Source organism: Theropithecus gelada, chromosome 3 (genome assembly GCF_003255815.1).
Source record: "Theropithecus gelada isolate Dixy chromosome 3, Tgel_1.0, whole genome shotgun sequence".
Classification (NCBI taxonomy): domain Eukaryota; kingdom Metazoa; phylum Chordata; class Mammalia; order Primates; family Cercopithecidae; genus Theropithecus; species Theropithecus gelada.
The window spans coordinates 54,021,003-54,037,266 of record NC_037670.1 but is presented as its reverse complement, the minus strand read 5'-3'; the positions used below and the strand labels follow the sequence as shown (position 1 = coordinate 54,037,266).

Genomic DNA, 16,264 nt, shown 5'->3' with positions numbered 1-16,264 from the left:
TCGAGGCACGGACCCAGCTCCCCACCCTGCAAGGGGCCGTGGTACCCACCGAGATCCCCTGCAAAGCACAGATTCCAAACCCTCCCTCTGGTCACCAAATGTAGCAGCTTTTCGTATTAAAAGACAATGTGAATTGCAAAGGGCTTGCATCAAACCCAGCAACAAAACAGTAAGTATGTGATGAAAACTGTGTCCTGAGCACTGAAAAACAGGCCTGGAGAAAGGAAAAGAAAATTGTAAGATGCAGGAAAACAATCTAAAAATAAGGGACAGAACCGGGCAAGAGACCATTTGTTATATTCTCAATTCTACCCTCACTTCCAAGAGCCAAAATACATTACCCGGGAACCTCCGGAGCTGAGTCCTGTCTAAAGATTAATCCTGTCTTCATAGCAGCACATGTGAGCAATGTAAAGTATCCTTATTAAGTAATATTGCTTCGAGGCAGCGGTAACGTCAAGGAGGCTCGAGGCGAGGCTGTGGGTAAACACGTTTTCATCAGGAGTGTGACGCAGTCCCCGTGGTCGCCCCTTACAGCAGACCTACTGCAGCCAGGCCGCCCGCAGGGCCAAGGAGGTCTCCATCCAGCATTCTGGGGCTCTGCATTTGCAAACAGCCTTACAATCATGTTTTGTAACTTATTCCAGCGTGAGGAGCATGCGATTCCGCCCTGAAACATGAGGCGGCACGCTGGTGATTCTAAAGCCTTTTTTAGGGGGCTTTCTCAGAGGGGTGAGGAGGAGCCCAGGATGGACTTGGGGCATCCGCTCTAGAGAGCTCTACAGTTCCTCATCCCGCATGAAGTCACTCAAAGGCAAAGCAGAATGTGAGGCTTCTGAAGCAAAACAGACCTGCACTCCCGCCGGCTCTGAAAGCGAAGGGGAAAATCCTTTCTTCTCCGACGCTTCCCCATGTTCAGTTACGTTTTCATTTTTCCACTGAGGTCTGTTCTTTGTCTCTAACACTGATTTCAAAGCCAAGGAAAAGCTGCCTCCTCCTCCTGAACTCGCTGATTTGCCCAAAGAAGGAATTTCTCTCGAGAGACAGAGGGAGCCCTTAGTGGGGGCTTTTTGGAGAGTCCCAGCTCCCTTGGAGTGTTCCAGAGAGGGCCCTCTTTATGTAGAGAGCACAAGAGCATTCGCTGAATGATGCCTCTGATCTTAAACCAGTAAACAGACCCAGGAGCGGGTGGCGGGGCGGGCGGCGAGGCCCAGCTGGACTCAAAACTTCTTGGGGCTCCGGCAGTCTGGAGGGGGCAGGGTGAAGCCCCCGGCCTGGCCCAACTCCACCAGATCCATCCCCTCCCTGCTCGAGAAGCACAGAGCGCAGTACCTAGGATCAGGGAACCCTCAGCAACTCAGAAATTCATTCCCACCTTTTTCACTTGGCATGGTTCTTAAATCAAAGAAAAAGGAAATACAAATAAACAGCAAATCCCAAAGAGAACACACCAGACCTCGGGAAGGAAACTGAGGGGCGGCAGGTGTGAGACACACATGGCTCCACCTGCCTGGTCATGGTCCCCCCCGCCCCAGTGTCTTCCTAGGGCTGCCTTGAGGGTCTCTGCATGGAGACCTGACACCAGCGTCTCATTTCACCCAGAGCACGTGGCGCCCTCTAGCGTGAAGCCAGTGGGAGAAGGCTGGGGCGCTGCAGAGCTGTGAGGCCGTACTCCGCCCGATTGGTGAGGGATTAACGTTGAGGTTTTTAGGAATGTAAAGAAAGCAGAAGAGGGACAGTCTATCTGGGTCCCTCAAAGGCATGAGTGACAGATTCCACCCTCAACGGAGGGCAGGTGTCACCGGGAGAACTTCCACGTGGAAAGAAAGACACAAGTGGCTGAGGACGGGCACACACCGGGACACCGGGCACCATGCCCTTGACAGCCAGGTCTCCCTGACCTCCTCCAGCCCTACAGCTCCGTGGATACTGGGCTGGTGGCAGAAGCTGGCACGGGAGAGGGTGCCCTGAGCCAGCTGCTGCTGTAGCAGCCGGGGGACGCTCAGGCCCTGCTTCCCCACTTCCCAGGGGCCACCAGATGGCCTCAGTGGATGCCTGTGCTCAACCACTTAAGACGTTGTTTTTTGGGACTTACCTCCTAGCCAAAGTGGGTGTTTTCTTGTATTTGGTAAACCTGGCAATTATCCAGCAGGAAGCAGAAGAGAGAAGCGGGTTACCGAGCCCAGGGGCTCTCAGGGAGCCCCTTTCCGAACAGGGCAAAGCAGGAGGGGCCCTTCCCAAAGCCACCACTGTGACCTGCTGTTTTCATCCGCTGTGGACTGTGCCCCCAGCCCCTGGTGACCAGAGAGCAGGCCCTCAGTCTCTGCCTCTGCAGTGACCCCACAACGGGGCTGGAATCAAGCTACTTTTCTCCCCACATTTCTGCACGTTGCTAGGGTCAGCTCACCCTGGAGAACCCAGAGAAGGTTCTTGGGTCAACCAGACACAGCTCAGGGTCCCAGGCCACCCAGGCTGGGGGCTGAGGCTCTCCAGATCCTCCTGGCCTATGCTCTTGCTTCTGCAAAAGCGCCTGGCTGGCAGGCACTCACTGGGCTGGCTCAGGGCACACCGGGAGGACTTTGTGGCCGGGATGTGCAGCCCTTTTGGGCCCTGTCCCTTCCTGGGCCTCTGGCTACTGGTTCCAAGACAAGCTCCAGCATGAGCCAGGCATGGTACCTGCTCAGATGACCAAAAACTCTTTCAAAATCTCATGGTTATGAGCCCAGAGCAGTGGATCCAGGACCCAGGCCTCCTCTCCCTGCCCTGCTCTGAGTCTGAGCCGACCCCTAGGACCACGTCCCTTCATCCCTCTTTGCAGTCCCCGCAGAAGCCAGACAGTGAGGACTCCCAAGCGGCAGAACGCAGCCCAGGGATCCTGTGCTCGCCACCTTCCGGCTCCATCCACCACTCCCTTTCCACGCCCTTGGCACTGAAGCAGTAAAATCAGAGAACGCTACCGCTAACAGGAAGAATGTGCTCCATCTCAAAAACCAGGAAAGCAAGTGGGTCAGAGCCAGCCTGAGCGGACCAGGCCAAGAGGCAACCTCACTGTGTGACCAACACGTGGTGCAATCCCGGCACGTGGCGCTCCCTGCAGACATCAGCTTGCACGAGGAGGCCAACCGCAGTGGCCCAGAAGCAAACAGAGCTCCCCCATGAGGGTGGCCACGTGCAGCCCTGGGGGCACACAGTCACCATGGAGGAGAGAGTAGCAGCAGGTGGTCACAGAGGCCCTCTGTGACGGGCGCTCCCAGGAGGGTGCCAGCTCAGGCCACACAGGCACCGGTGTCAGGGAGCCATCTCCAACCACCACACCCCGTTCTCTCAGCCTTGCACGCACACACCAGGCACCACGGAAAGAAAAGGCCCACAGACAACAGCAGGAGGCTTCAGTGTGGTACGGGGCGCAATCTCTCACCCTCCACGGATGGAACTGCACCCAGGATGGCCGGCTGTGTTCATCCCGCCCCCATTCCTCTGAAACCTCACCCAGGGCCACAGGTATGGACTTCCACAAAGAGCTTATTTCTCATGGAAAGGTTAGTGCCATAGAAACGACTCATTTTGGGGGGCTTAGAAAAACAACAGAATGGGAGAAGGAAACTGAACGGGGGTTTTCTCTATCTAGGTGGAAGGAGGGGGCCCACAGAGGTCCTGCACTTGTCCTGGGGGACGGGGACTCTGATGGGGCCACGGGCGACCCCACTCCGCCGCACAGCACGCGTGTCCTCCCGCACTGCCTCGGAATCACTTTGAAAAGCATTCTCCCTTCTTCTCCAGGGAGACACCTGCCCAGCCACCTCCCTCAGACGCCTTCCAGGTGCCTGGGTCCCTCTGTGGCTCTCCCGCCAGGGCCTGGGCGGAGGCTGCTTTGCTGGTGAGATGCTGTGACACAGAGGATGGGCGACTTCCAAGACCCATTACTCCTCAGGCTCTTCCGGAGCTCTGTGTCGAATCTGTTGCTGTTTCCCCAACAGGACAGCCAGCGCCGGAGCGGCCAGCAAAACTGACAGCTGACCTTTACAGGGATGTACTTCGCATCTCCAAGACACACGGAAGGAATCCTCTTTCCTCCTCGAGCTGGGCTCGGCGTTACACAGCTCTGGCTCAATGCCGCTTGATGACAAAAGATCCAGGCGCCACTGGCCGTCTTAATAGAAGTGCAGGAGGGGCTTCCTCAGGGACCTCGGAGCCACCCAACTGCTGGAGCATCCCGTCCTCCGGTTCTCACCGTGTGGCAAACGAAAGCAGTCGCGCTGGCCGGGGCTGGGTGTGGAGGCACAGGCCTGCTCGCCGCTGCTGCTGGGGTGTGGTCTCCCTTCTGCTCACGGACGGACCTGAGCAGTGGCCCAGGAGCAAACAGAGCTCCCCCATGAGGGTGGCCACATGCCACCTCCCTTCTGCTCATGGTGGGGTCTCTCTTCTGCTCACGGAGGGGCCCTGGAGTTTCAGGCAGGAGAAATGCTTCCAATTTAAAACAGCAGATCAATGTGGGAGTGGCACGGACGCTGTAACTGAGTGAAACAGCAGCTGGAGCAGATGGCATTTGGCACCGTTGGGTCCCGCTGTGGCCGTCAGCACCGGGACGTCGGAGCCACGGGAGAATCTGGGAAGGTCTGGTCTGCAGAGCAGTGGCCCCGACTGTCCCCGGCAGTGCAATGTCTGCGGCTGGCGGATCCAGGTCGATCTTGCATCCTGGGAAGCTTCCACCGTGAACGCCAACCCAGGAAGCCGCTGCTCTTACTTGAAGTTATCAGAGCGGCAGGTTTACTCGAGGGGACTAAACCCAGCGGGAACCCCAGACCTACAGCCAGTCATCAGACCGTCAACAGATGAAATCCTCAAAAATACATGATCCCTTTTGTGTTTGCCTCAGGTGTACAATGAAGTCTGAATTCCAACTTTAAACAAAGAAAAACTTGGGGTCCGAAGTGAAACCGGACACCCCCCGAGTTAATGCCAACACTTTCTATGTCACGTTCCGGGCAGAGAGGCTGTTAGGCAGTCCGTGGCTAGGCAGCTCCTGGCTTCCCCAACAGGCATCCGTCCGGTACCCGGGCCTCCCCGGCAGCCTCGGTGTGTGCCTTGCTGCGTTTCTGTCCCTCCTCCCGGGACAAAGGCAGTTGGCCGTGCAGCGTGGAGCAGAGGGGCTGTCTTGACACATTCCTCAAGATGCTGAGCTCCAACCTCCTCCCCACGCCCAACAGGGAGGCCTGGGGAGAGGAGGTGGTGCCAAGGGAGAAGGAAATGAAAGCAAAGAATTCCCAGAATCATACAATCAGTTGTCTGAACTTGTTTATGTGTTTTTGTTTTAAACCACGGGAGGGCAGGCGATAAAATGGAAAGGGCTGGGTGTGTCCAGGTGCTGCTGATGCCCGCGGGCCGCCATGGGCTGTTCTCCTCCGTCTGTGGGTGCGGCCGCCTGAGCTGCCGAGTCCAGCTTCGGGGTCGCCGCTGGGTGAGTCCCACTCCCCCACATTGCAGGGGACCTCACTCCCCGGTGCCTGGCCCCTGGGGGCCAGCGGCGGCGATCACTCCAGCCGGTGTGGTTGCAGCCCCACTGGGCTCCTCCACCCGGGACCTTTTGACCTCGGGCTCTCCAGTGGAAGAGGCAGAGGCAGAGGCGGTGGTGGCAGTGGCTGGGGTGGTGGTGGCCGTGGCCGCGACGGCTGCTGCTGGCTCCTTGGGCCCCACCTCGCACACCCGGGTGACCACCACTGGCGCGGATGAACTCGCTTGGGTCGCAAGGAGCTGCAGAGGGCTGGTGAGGGCTGGAGTGGAGGAAAAAGAGGGTTACTCTGGGATCTGGTTAGGACCCAGCTATTTTTTTCAAGTCACCTACACAGGGGCTAAGCCGCCGAGCAGGAACTGGAGCTCAGTGCACTCCTGCCAGGCAGGCCAGCTCCCCTTGCTCTGCTCCCTGCGGGCCCTGTGGGCCCTGCCATCCCCTCCCCACCTCATCTGCCCCGTCTCTGCTGGCTCCAGCCTATCAGGTGGAGGCCCCTCTTGTTGCTGTCTGGATCCTGCTGGACATCGATGGCTCGCCCCACTCCTTTACACAGATGCACCGCCCTGAGCCACCCCACTGACACCCTGCCCGATGCCCTTGCACCCCAGCACCCCAACTCTCCTCCTTCCCTTGACCTCCTGCCTCACCCCATGGAGCGTGAGCTCCAGACACTGGGCAGGTCTGGGTTTTCCTTCCACCCTCTTTTCTTTCTCCCTTTTTTTTTTAAGGGACAGGGTCTCGCTCAGTCACCCAGGCTGGCATGTAGCGGAGCAATCACAGCCGACTACAGCCTCACCCTCCCGAGCGGGGGCCACAAGTGCGCGACACCACACCTGGCTAAGTTTTTGAATCTTACGTAGAGATGGGGTCTTGCTATGTTGCCCGGGCTGGTCTCAAACTCCTGGGCTCAAGCGATCTGCCTGCCTTGGCCTCCCAAGGTGCTGGGATGATAGGTGTGAGCCACAGAGCCCAGCCCCTTCCACCCTCTTTTCTTAGCATTATCCCGGTGCCTGGAGTATAGCAGGTGTGCAATAAACTGAACTGAGTGGAGGATTGGGTGATACTGGGAGAACATTCTCGTGCTGCACTGACTACTGGGAGCCACAGACCTTCGGATGTGGCATGCAGAACAGGGCCAGGGCCTCACCGTAAGCGCTGCCAGCTAAACTGTTCGTGGGAACCGCATGCTTTCCATTCTGAGTGACGGCCCGGACTGGAAGGTGGTGCTGCCCGAGGGTCACAGGTGTGGCGGGCTGCAGGATAGTGACTGTGTGTCCGGGGACCCCGGGGGCCATCTGGCTGGCCACTGTCTGGATGACTCCACCGGCCGCGGGGATTGTGGCAAACGCAATGGTGGGTTTCTCCTCCAGGCCTGCGGGACAGGAACCAAGTCAGCACCACACTGGGCCAACGAGACAATCGATTTCCTCGACGCCTGGGCAACAGGTTGCCAAGTGGGGAAAGTGAGGTTGGCACTGGGAAAAACTTGGTTTGCTAGAGGAAAATCCCACGGGCGAAATAGGTTTGGGAAGAAAACAATTACTAAGGTTTTCGAACAATATTTTACTTAATTTTTGAGACGGGTTTTGTTGCTCTGTCACAGAGGCTGGAGTGCAGCAGAACGATCTCAACTCACTGCAACCTCTGCCTCCCGGGTTCACGCCATTCTCCTGCCTCAGCCTCCTGAGTAGCTGGGATTACAGGTGCCCGCCACCACAACCAGCTAATTTTTGTATTTTCAGTAGAGATGGGGTTTCACCATGTTGGCCAGGCTGGTCTCGATCTCCTGACCTCAAGTGATCCGCCCACCTCGGCCTCCCAAAGTGCTGGGATTACAGGCATGAGCCACCGTGCCCGGCCTAGAACAGTATTTTAAATACCTTAGCTTTAACTAACCCAATTTTAGCCTGAGAAAGAAAATGTATTACTTGGAATGAAACGATCCTGATTAGAGCTGTAACTTGGCCTTCCCTCACCAAACTGCAGTTTCATTACGGTAACATTGAAATAAACACCACCGCAGAGATGAAGTCAAGGGTGGAGAGTGGCGTCAGGGGGTGCTGCCTAACTGAAGGTGTTCCAGAGAGGGGCTTCTGGGGTCAGCTGCGTGTTCAGTGTCTACCCCATCAAGCCCTGGGATTGGATTTCTTTTAGCAATTCAGAACTACTTTTTCCCTAAATGACTTCTAAAGTCTCCTTACGAGGGAGTCGAAAAGAACAGTCTTCCCAGGCTCATTCTTTCTCCTGCAGAAAATACTGAATTCCAAATGCATGCAAGGCCGCAGCACAACTGAATTTAAGGGCAAGGACACAGCTATGTGCATCCAAGGGCCCTATTCAACAAGGAAGGACGCATCTGTGGAGAGTCATGGTTTTTTATTTTTTTTTGAGACATGGCGTTGCTCTGTCGCCCAGGCTGGAGTGCACTGGCGCAATCTAACTCATTGCAACCTCCATCTCCAGGGTTCAAGCGATTCTCCTCCCTCAGCCTCCAGAGTAGCTGGGACTACAGGAGCGCACCATCATGCCTGACTAATTTTTGTATTTTCAGTAGAGACAGGGTTTCAGTACATTGGCCAGGCTGACCTCGAACTCCGGACCTCATGTGATCCACCTGCTTTGGCCTCCCAAAGTGCCGGGATTATAAGCATGAGCCACCCACCCAGCTCATGCTGATTTAAAAGGACAAGGCAGCGGAGGCAGAAGCAGAGAATCATCCTCCTCAAGCCCCAGGCCCAGGCCGATGGCACTGCCTTGCGGATCTGCTGGCCCAGACCACCACGGAGGGTCCTGCAAAGGCTGCCAGCCGCAGCTGCATTACCTCTGGCCTCGCTGCCCAGGTCCAGCACGGCTGCGCCCGCCGCATCATGGGAGCCCCCCGCTGAGCCCTGGCTGGTGAGGATGTATCCGTTGGCCGAGTTGGCGGACGTGGTGACCACCCTGACCATGGTGACGGTGGGGGCCTGCTGCACAACGTGGATAGCGTGGCCCGCGGGCTGCTGTGAGGTTACGATGGAGGCGGGCATGTAGGCCACGGGCTTGGCCACGAGGCTGGACGGTCGGGGAGGCACAGCCATGATCACTGGCTGGGCACTGACGGGGGAGCCTGCATGGAGGGCGGAGAGCAGATGGTGACCCCTCCCGCACCCCCACGAGCCCCACCCCACCCCGCAAGAGGGCCGCCTGCTCCTTACCGGGTGCGCTTTGGGAATACCGGTACTCTGGGACAGAAGCTAACTTGGACCCAAACTCAGGGTCGTGTGGAATGGGGGAGCCCTCCCGAGACAGGCACTCTGGGGTCTGCAGGCCGCTGGAGCGAGGGGACATCAGTCCGGGGTGTGTGGGCGAAGCTGGAGCGCTCCTGGAAGAGAGGGAAGGGTCGTGGCAGTCAGCGCCCACGCTGAGGGGCAGGAGGACGTTTCCGAGACACCACGCATCTCGGTGTCGCCCCCATCACCCGCCCACGCTCCCTGGAGCTGTCTCTGTCCTCCCCATTCAGACAGTGAGAAATGCCCCCCTGAAACCTGAACACAGTGTTTAAAACTCCATTTGAGTGGGGGCTGCATCGGGGGAGGCTCCGTTCCATGGGAGGGGACGGTATCATCTGAGGTGTTGCAGTAAACGCGACAACCTACAGAGTTCACTTCCACCGAGGTCCAGCCAGGTGTCCGTGAAAATGGCTCAGGCCTTCTGTGCCAAAAACATAAGCTTCTGTTTGATGGGCACAACCATTACACCATGAAAACTCTACCCCTGAGAGTAAAACGAGCTTTGGGAGCACAACCTTTTCCTGCACAACTAACAGTCCAAGCACGCTCGCTCCCCGCCCGCTCCCCGCCACCATCGACCCAGGCTCTACAATACAGCGTTCCTGCCAGGTGCCACCTGTGAGGGCCTGGCGTGGGCGACTGCAACACAGCCAAGACCCAGGCCTGGAAGCAGTCAGCTTTCTTCTCTGGGACCACCCAACACACACGTGAGGCAGGACACGCAGCCCAGCCACGCCGCTGCACACGCAAAGCAGGAGGATTCAGCATAGACCAGAGAGGCAGGAAGCTGGGACTCACCGGGGCGGCTGGGGTAAGGAGCGAGTCTTTATTTAAATACACACACACACACACACACACACACACACATAGATACACAGACAAACACATATGCACATATATATATATAATTTTTTTTTTTTTTGTAGAGACAGGGGTCTCGCTAGGTTGCCCAGGCTGGTCTTGAACTCCTGGCCTCAAGTGATCCTCCCACCTCAGCCTCCCAGAGTGCTGGGATTACAGACATGAGCCACCGTGCCTCGCCAGAGTCTTCATCATGTTACAAACATCCTTGGTCACTTTGCATATGCTGTGTCTACCACGGGTGGCTGAGCTGGGCCCTTCCTGGGCTCCATGGGCAGAGGCCCGGGCGCTCCCTCTCCATCCCTCCCCTCCCTGCTGCCCTGTAGTCTCTTCCAGACCACTTAGCTCCCCGTCTGTTCCTCATCCAGGGGCCTGGAGGCCTTGACTGCGGATTCCAGCGCACACCGGACTCAATCCCAAACCCGTGTGGCCAGGCCGCTCCCCAGTTCTGGAGTCTGCCACGGCTCTAATTCTTACCAAGAGTCCAGATGCCTGTCAGGGCCCTCTCTAATCTCCCCTTCCTCTACCCAGTCACCCCATTTCCTAGGACCTGCCTCCCTTTAAATCCATCCAGCCTCTGGAAGTCAAGCCAGCCTCCTCCCTCTTTGGAAGACACAGCTCTTGCCGTACAGTCCTCAGGGCCCGGAGGGTCTTCCCTCCTTCCACCACCCAAGCAGATTCTATCAGCACAACACCTGCTTCCACAGCTCCAAGGGCGACCTTGAAGATGGACATCTTTAGTGTCATTGAAAATGACATTGGTGGCTATCAGGGGTTCACCCATGTCCCCCCAAAGGAGAAACACTGGCACCCTAACCCCCAGTACTTCAGAACGTGAGCTTATTTGGAGACAGGGTCTAACAGAGGTGATCAAGTCAAAAGGTCATGGTCATTTGAGTGGACCCGAATCCAATGACTGGTGTCCTCATATAAAGGGGAAATGTACCCTGACACACACAGATGGTGCCACTTGAAGATGAAGGCAGAGGGTGGTGTGACACACCCACAGGCGGAGGAGTGCTGGAGACCGTCGGCAGCCAGGGCGGAGGCCTGGGGAGACTCCTCGCAGCCTCAGACGGACCCAGCCCTCCCGACACCTTGTCCCTGGACCTCCAGCCTCCCTGCAGAACTGTGGGACAATCATCACCTGTTCAAACTGCCCAGTATGTGGTACTTGTTTCAACAGCTCTAGCAACCTAATGGTTTAACAAAATTTCTCTTCACGTTCCATTTAAGTGATGTTGTGTTCAGATTGAAGTATCTGAAAATTCATTTCAGGCACAGGGTCTGGCACTGTGATTCTCAGGTGAATGGGGCATATGGTTAAGGCAGGAATTCAAAAAAGTGTCTGAACATCACTTGGAGCTCAGTTGAAATGCTCAGTTGAAATGCTCCAAATGATGTTCTAACACTTTTTTGAAGTCCTACCTTAACCATACGCCCAGTTCACCTGAGAACCGCAAGGCCAGACCCTTGCCTGGAATGAATTTTCAGATATTTCAATCTTTCATCGAATGGTGTTGGAAACAGAATTTTGAAATGGGAAGCACGAGATGCTAACGTGTCCTTCCACTGGGAAGGATTTCCGAGAGTGCCGCTCAGGAGATCTCCTCCCCCACACCTGGGATGGGCTCATCTGAAGCGCAACCTGGGAAGAGCTGCCCAGGCCACTCACAGGAGGTGCTGCTCCTCCAGACTGGGCTCGGCCAAGACCAAGCTGGGCAGGGGAGGCCCCGACCCACCAGGTGGGCAGTGGCGGCTGGGGGAGGGTCTGTCCACCCCGGGGCAGCAGGGCTGCATTCCCAGCATCTGGGAAAAGCAAAGGCGGCTTTTGCTTGTGGGCTCCCCAAATCATACCCCTCGCCTGTCCCTTCAAATATTTGGCTCTCCCTGGGTCCTCTCACACTGCAACGGAAAGCTCAGTGCCACCGAAAGCACCGAAAGCTGCAGTCCATTTATTCTCGGCCTTAGGAACTGTTCCCATTGCTACACACATTTCCACTTCTAAGAACTAAAATGTGATTTTTCATACAACAGTCAGTGGCTTACTTAGTAACCCTACTATTTTAGGAGTTCTTGGTCCTGAGGTATTCTTTCAAAACAAAAACACGAACAGAAAATGGTGGAGCCTTGAGTGCCAAAACCAGCAGTCACCCCTCGGTACTTGAGGGGAGGGGGTTGCAGGTACCAAATCTGCAGATGCTTATCCAAGTTCCTCGTAGAAATGGTGCCACCTTTGCATACAACCTGCACACATCCTCCTGTAAGCTTTAAATCATCGCCAGGTTGCTTATAATCCCTAACACACTATGCATGCTATGTAAATAGCTGTTGTAGTGTGTATTGTTTCATTTGTATTACTTTTTTTTTTTTTGAGACGGAGTTTTGCTCTTGTCACCCAGGCTGGAGTGCAGTGGTATGTACAATCTCGGCTCACTGCAACTTCCGCCTCCCAGGTTCAAGTGATTCTCCTACCTCAGCCTCCCGAGTAGCTGGAATTACAGGCACCTGCCACCACAACCAGCTAATTTTGTATTTTTTTTAGTAGAGGCAGGGGTTTCACCATGTTGGCTAGGCTGCTCTCAAACTTCTGACCTCAGGTGATCCACCTGCCTTGGCCTCCCAGAGTGCTGGGATTACAGGCGTGAGCCACCGCACCAGCCCTTTTTTTTTTTTTTTTTTTTTTTTTAAATATTTTGGACCTGTGATCAGTTGCATGCCCGCACGCTGAGCCTGCAGCTATGGGGCCCACAGATCCAGAGGGCAGACTGCATCAGGCATCTCTAAGCTCCGGGGCAGCTCAGCTTTCCTAACAGCTCAAGGACGGCCGCGCAGAGAGCTTTACCTTGAGGACAGAGGCCCGAAGGGGGTGCGGAAGCAGGAGACGCCCCTCTGCCTCCGTTTCCGGAATGCCTGTTCCACGAGCTTGGCTTCAGAGGCGGGGTCTATTCGCCAAAAAGACCCCTTCCCAGGCTCCTCCTGGGAACGTGGGACTTTAATAAAGTAACGGTTCAGAGAGAGGTTGTGTCGGATAGAATTCTGCAGGGAAGCAGAGACATTCACCCGTCACCAGCAAATCAGAAAACGAGTCCCACCCACCCCAAATCTGCAACAGACGCGGGACCAGGGTGAAGGGGGGGCCGTCCCGCTGTGCAGAGCCCTTGGTGCTGCGCTGACTGGGCCTCATGGGAGCAGCACTGAGGCACAGGGCAGGTCATTCCTATCAAAATTTGACACAGCATCATGACCGTTTTACTTTTTTTTTTTTTTTTCTTTTTAAGACAGAGTCTCGCTCTGTCGCCCAGGCTGGAGTGCAGTGGCGCAATCTCAGCTCACTGCAAGCTCCGCCTCCTGGGTTCAAGGGATTCTCCTGCCTCAGCCTCCTGAGTAGCTGGGACTATGGGCGTGGGCCACCATGTCTGGTTGATTTTTTGTATTTTTAGTCCAGATGGGGTCCCACACTCTTGGGCTTAAGCAATCCTCCCACCTCGGCCTCCCAAAGTGCTGGGATTACAGGCATGAGCTACTGTGCCTGGCTGCCATTACCATTCTTTACAGAAAAAGTGAAACAGAATGACAGATCCTGGTCCAGGAGCATGTCTGGGACAAAGAAAACACTGGGTCTTGGCCAGGCGCAGTGGCTCACACCTGTAATCCCAGCACTTTGGGAGGCCAAAGTGGGCAGGATTACCTAAGGTCAGGAGTTTGAGACAGCCTGGGCAATATGGCGAAACCCTGTCTCTACTAAAAATACAAAAAAAAAAGCCAGGCATGGTGATGGGCGCCTGTAGTCCCAGCTACTTGGGAGGCTGAAGCAGAAGAATCGCTTGAACCCTGGAGGCAAAGGTTGCAGTGAGCTGAGATCGTGCCACTACACTCCAGCTGGAGCAGCAGAGTGAGATCCTGTCTCAAAAAACAAACAAAACAAAACTAGTGGATATGCTACACTGACTTTGGAGAAAATACAGGCAAATGCAACATGCATCAGTCATGGCTGGTGTGGACAAAGCTCTTACAATCCCATCCACAATTCAGACATGTAGACGGTTTTATTAACAGTATACGGTGCATTTTTCCAACTTAACATGGGATCGTAAGGCACAGCAAGCACAAAATCTAACAAGGTATAGACCCATCTTCTCAGTTCTGGGGCTCAGAAGAAGAAAACTAATAAAAAAGAGTATTTAGATACAATGGTATCACAGTGCCTTTCAGATGTATCATAGGCCATCTGTGAAAACATCCCTCTTTTATATCTATCTTCTTAGTTAAAAAAATATTTTTTTTTCTTTTTAGACACAGGGTCTTTCTCGGTCTCCCAGGCTGGAGTGCAGTGGTGTGATCATAGCTCACTGCAGCCTCCACCTCCTGGGCTCAAGTGATCCTCCCACCTCAGCCTCCGAGTAGCTGGAACCACAGGTGTGCACCACCACACTCAGCTAATTTTTAGTAGAAAAGAGGTTCTATGCTGCCCAGGCTGGTCTTGATCCTCCTCCTGCCTCAGCCTCCCAAAGTGCTAGGGTTCCAGGGATGAGCTCCCTTACCGGCCCTCTTTTCTGTTTTAAGGGAAGCGATGCGCCTGTTAGTTTCATGTTCTAAGGGCCTTCAGAGGTGGTCCAGCCCCAAGGACTTGGCCTCACCTGCCAGCCTTTGTCGGCCGTCCGGTAGTAGGGGTAATGCTTGGTGATGTGGGCGTAGATCCCGCTCAGGGTCAGCTGCCGGTCCTGGGCGGAGGAGATGGCCTGCACGATCAGCTGCGCGTAGGAGAACGGCGGCTTTGACTCGTCCTGCGGAAAGACAGGGCTCACGGGATGAGCTCCAGCAAGGTCCCTGAGTCCACTCCACCCACCTGTCACAGGTGACAGGGAGGAACCTTCCCACAAGACCGTGCATGTCTCGACGGCACCCATCCCGGTGCCCTCTAACTATCCCATTGATGTGCTTGCATTCAACTAGGAACGGCCATTTTTGCCTCGTGGGAAGGAAAACTTTGCTTTTATTATAATTTAATTCTGGAATTTCTCACCTCTTCCACAAATCAATCTAAAAACAGCTGTTGGACAGAAACGAACTAAGACACAAAGTTGTAAGGAGAGTGCCATCCTTCCCAAGGGCTGTATGAAGGCTCTGATGCCAGGATGCCAGCAGCAAATGAACAAGGAGCGTAGCGGGAGGGGCCCTTGGTGACGGTGCCACCCCTGTCACCAGCAAATGACCAACGGGGATGATTTGGGCACGAAAAGGAGAAAGCGCCGACAGCTCTACGGCCAGCTGTGGCTCCATTCCCTGTGGGCTGAGGCCACCTCAAGCACACGCCCACGGGCCCTGGGCTGTCTGTGCCGCCCACACTGGGTCACTATGGCCCGATCCTGGTCACCATGTGCATCACGGCTCTGGGTGGGCTCAGACCTTGGGGCTGTCTCCTCCGGACGTGTCTGCCTGCTGCTCCGACGCGGCCTTTGCTGCAAACTCTGCTGCCAGCTGCAGGTCTGAGGTCACGTTCTGCACAAAGCGGTAACTGGAGGAGCCGGCACCACGTGGACTGGCTGGGCAGGAGTTGGGGACGCTGAGGAGAGAGAAGGGCACTGTAAGCTCATGGCTCTGAAAAAGCCCTGTGGGGCACAGGGCTTCAGGACCTACCCAGAGGGTGGGGCTGTGGGGAAGAAGCTCGAACTTTCCAATCGTAAGTGCCATCACGCTGCCCGGCCAAGGCCACACAGCGTCAGGGACAAGATGCTGGAGACGGCAGCCAAGTTTCCTTCCAGTGGTGACTCCTGCTCGGGGACTGAGAGTGCTGCAGGCCCTCCTCCTGCCATTGTGCAGGGCCCAGGGCAGCACCTGGTCAGGCAGCTCTGTGCGGGCCCCTCCTCAGCTCCCCCCACGCACACCCCTACAGGACGTGCACCCTACAGGACATGCACCCGGAGCAGGTAGCCTCTGCAGGCTGCTGGCTCCTGCACAGGTGTCCACAAGGTGGCGCTGTGGGAAAAGGCTCAGGCCCAGGACAACCCCGTGCAGTCAGAGGCAGATGCTAGAAAGGGGCTGTGGAGGTGCCATCGCGCCGCAGGATGAAGGCATGGCAGGTGGCTCTCCTGAAGACACCGCCCTCGGGAAGAGACGACCCCTGCGGTTTTGCCCTGAGCTGCTGAGATGCCCCTGCCCTCATCCCCTCTCCCTCCCAGGCTGGAGCAACCCAGGTGGCCGGGAGTGACCGACACCCCCGGCTGCAGGTGATGCTCTGGGTTGAGGCCGGGACCGTGGGCAGGAGGCTGCGTCCGTCCGGCTGAGGGGTGCGCCCTGGCCTGCTTTCCTAACTCACTCAGGCAGGCTTCAGTTAGCAAACCACGGCGATGTTTTGCTTCTGAAAATGATTTCTATTACAGGTATTCAGAGAAAGCCAATGAGAACACGAAGAGCGGGTGCAAAACCTCCCAAGAGAAAGAGCTCCCACTGTCCTGAGCTCATGGGCACCCACCTGGCCCCGTCCTGGGATGGACCCTGCCCACCTGTGATGCTGACATCCCCCCTCAGCCGCCTTAAGAGCCCCCGTGGCGGGCAGGACGCTCCCTGGCTGCACTGCCCTGCAGGCCACCCAGAACCATCCAGAAGGTCCATTCTCCTCCTC

At 56.1% G+C, this 16,264-nt stretch overlaps 1 protein-coding gene across 1 annotated transcript in view; it reads right to left on the bottom strand.

Moving 5' to 3' along the window:
* Positions 1–278: 278 nt before the first annotated feature.
* The window catches only part of FOXK1 (forkhead box K1), a 92,767-nt gene continuing 76,781 nt past the window's right edge, over positions 279–16,264 (bottom strand). The window contains exons 4-10 of the mRNA XM_025380653.1: positions 15,049–15,205; positions 14,280–14,426; positions 12,485–12,678; positions 8,704–8,870; positions 8,331–8,615; positions 6,657–6,881; positions 279–5,771 (exon numbers count right to left, since the gene is read on the bottom strand). Of these exons, the coding sequence (XP_025236438.1) occupies positions 5,491–5,771; positions 6,657–6,881; positions 8,331–8,615; positions 8,704–8,870; positions 12,485–12,678; positions 14,280–14,426; positions 15,049–15,205 (1,456 nt within the window). The 3' untranslated portion in view covers positions 279–5,490. The remainder of the gene's footprint in view (positions 5,772–6,656; positions 6,882–8,330; positions 8,616–8,703; positions 8,871–12,484; positions 12,679–14,279; positions 14,427–15,048; positions 15,206–16,264) is intronic.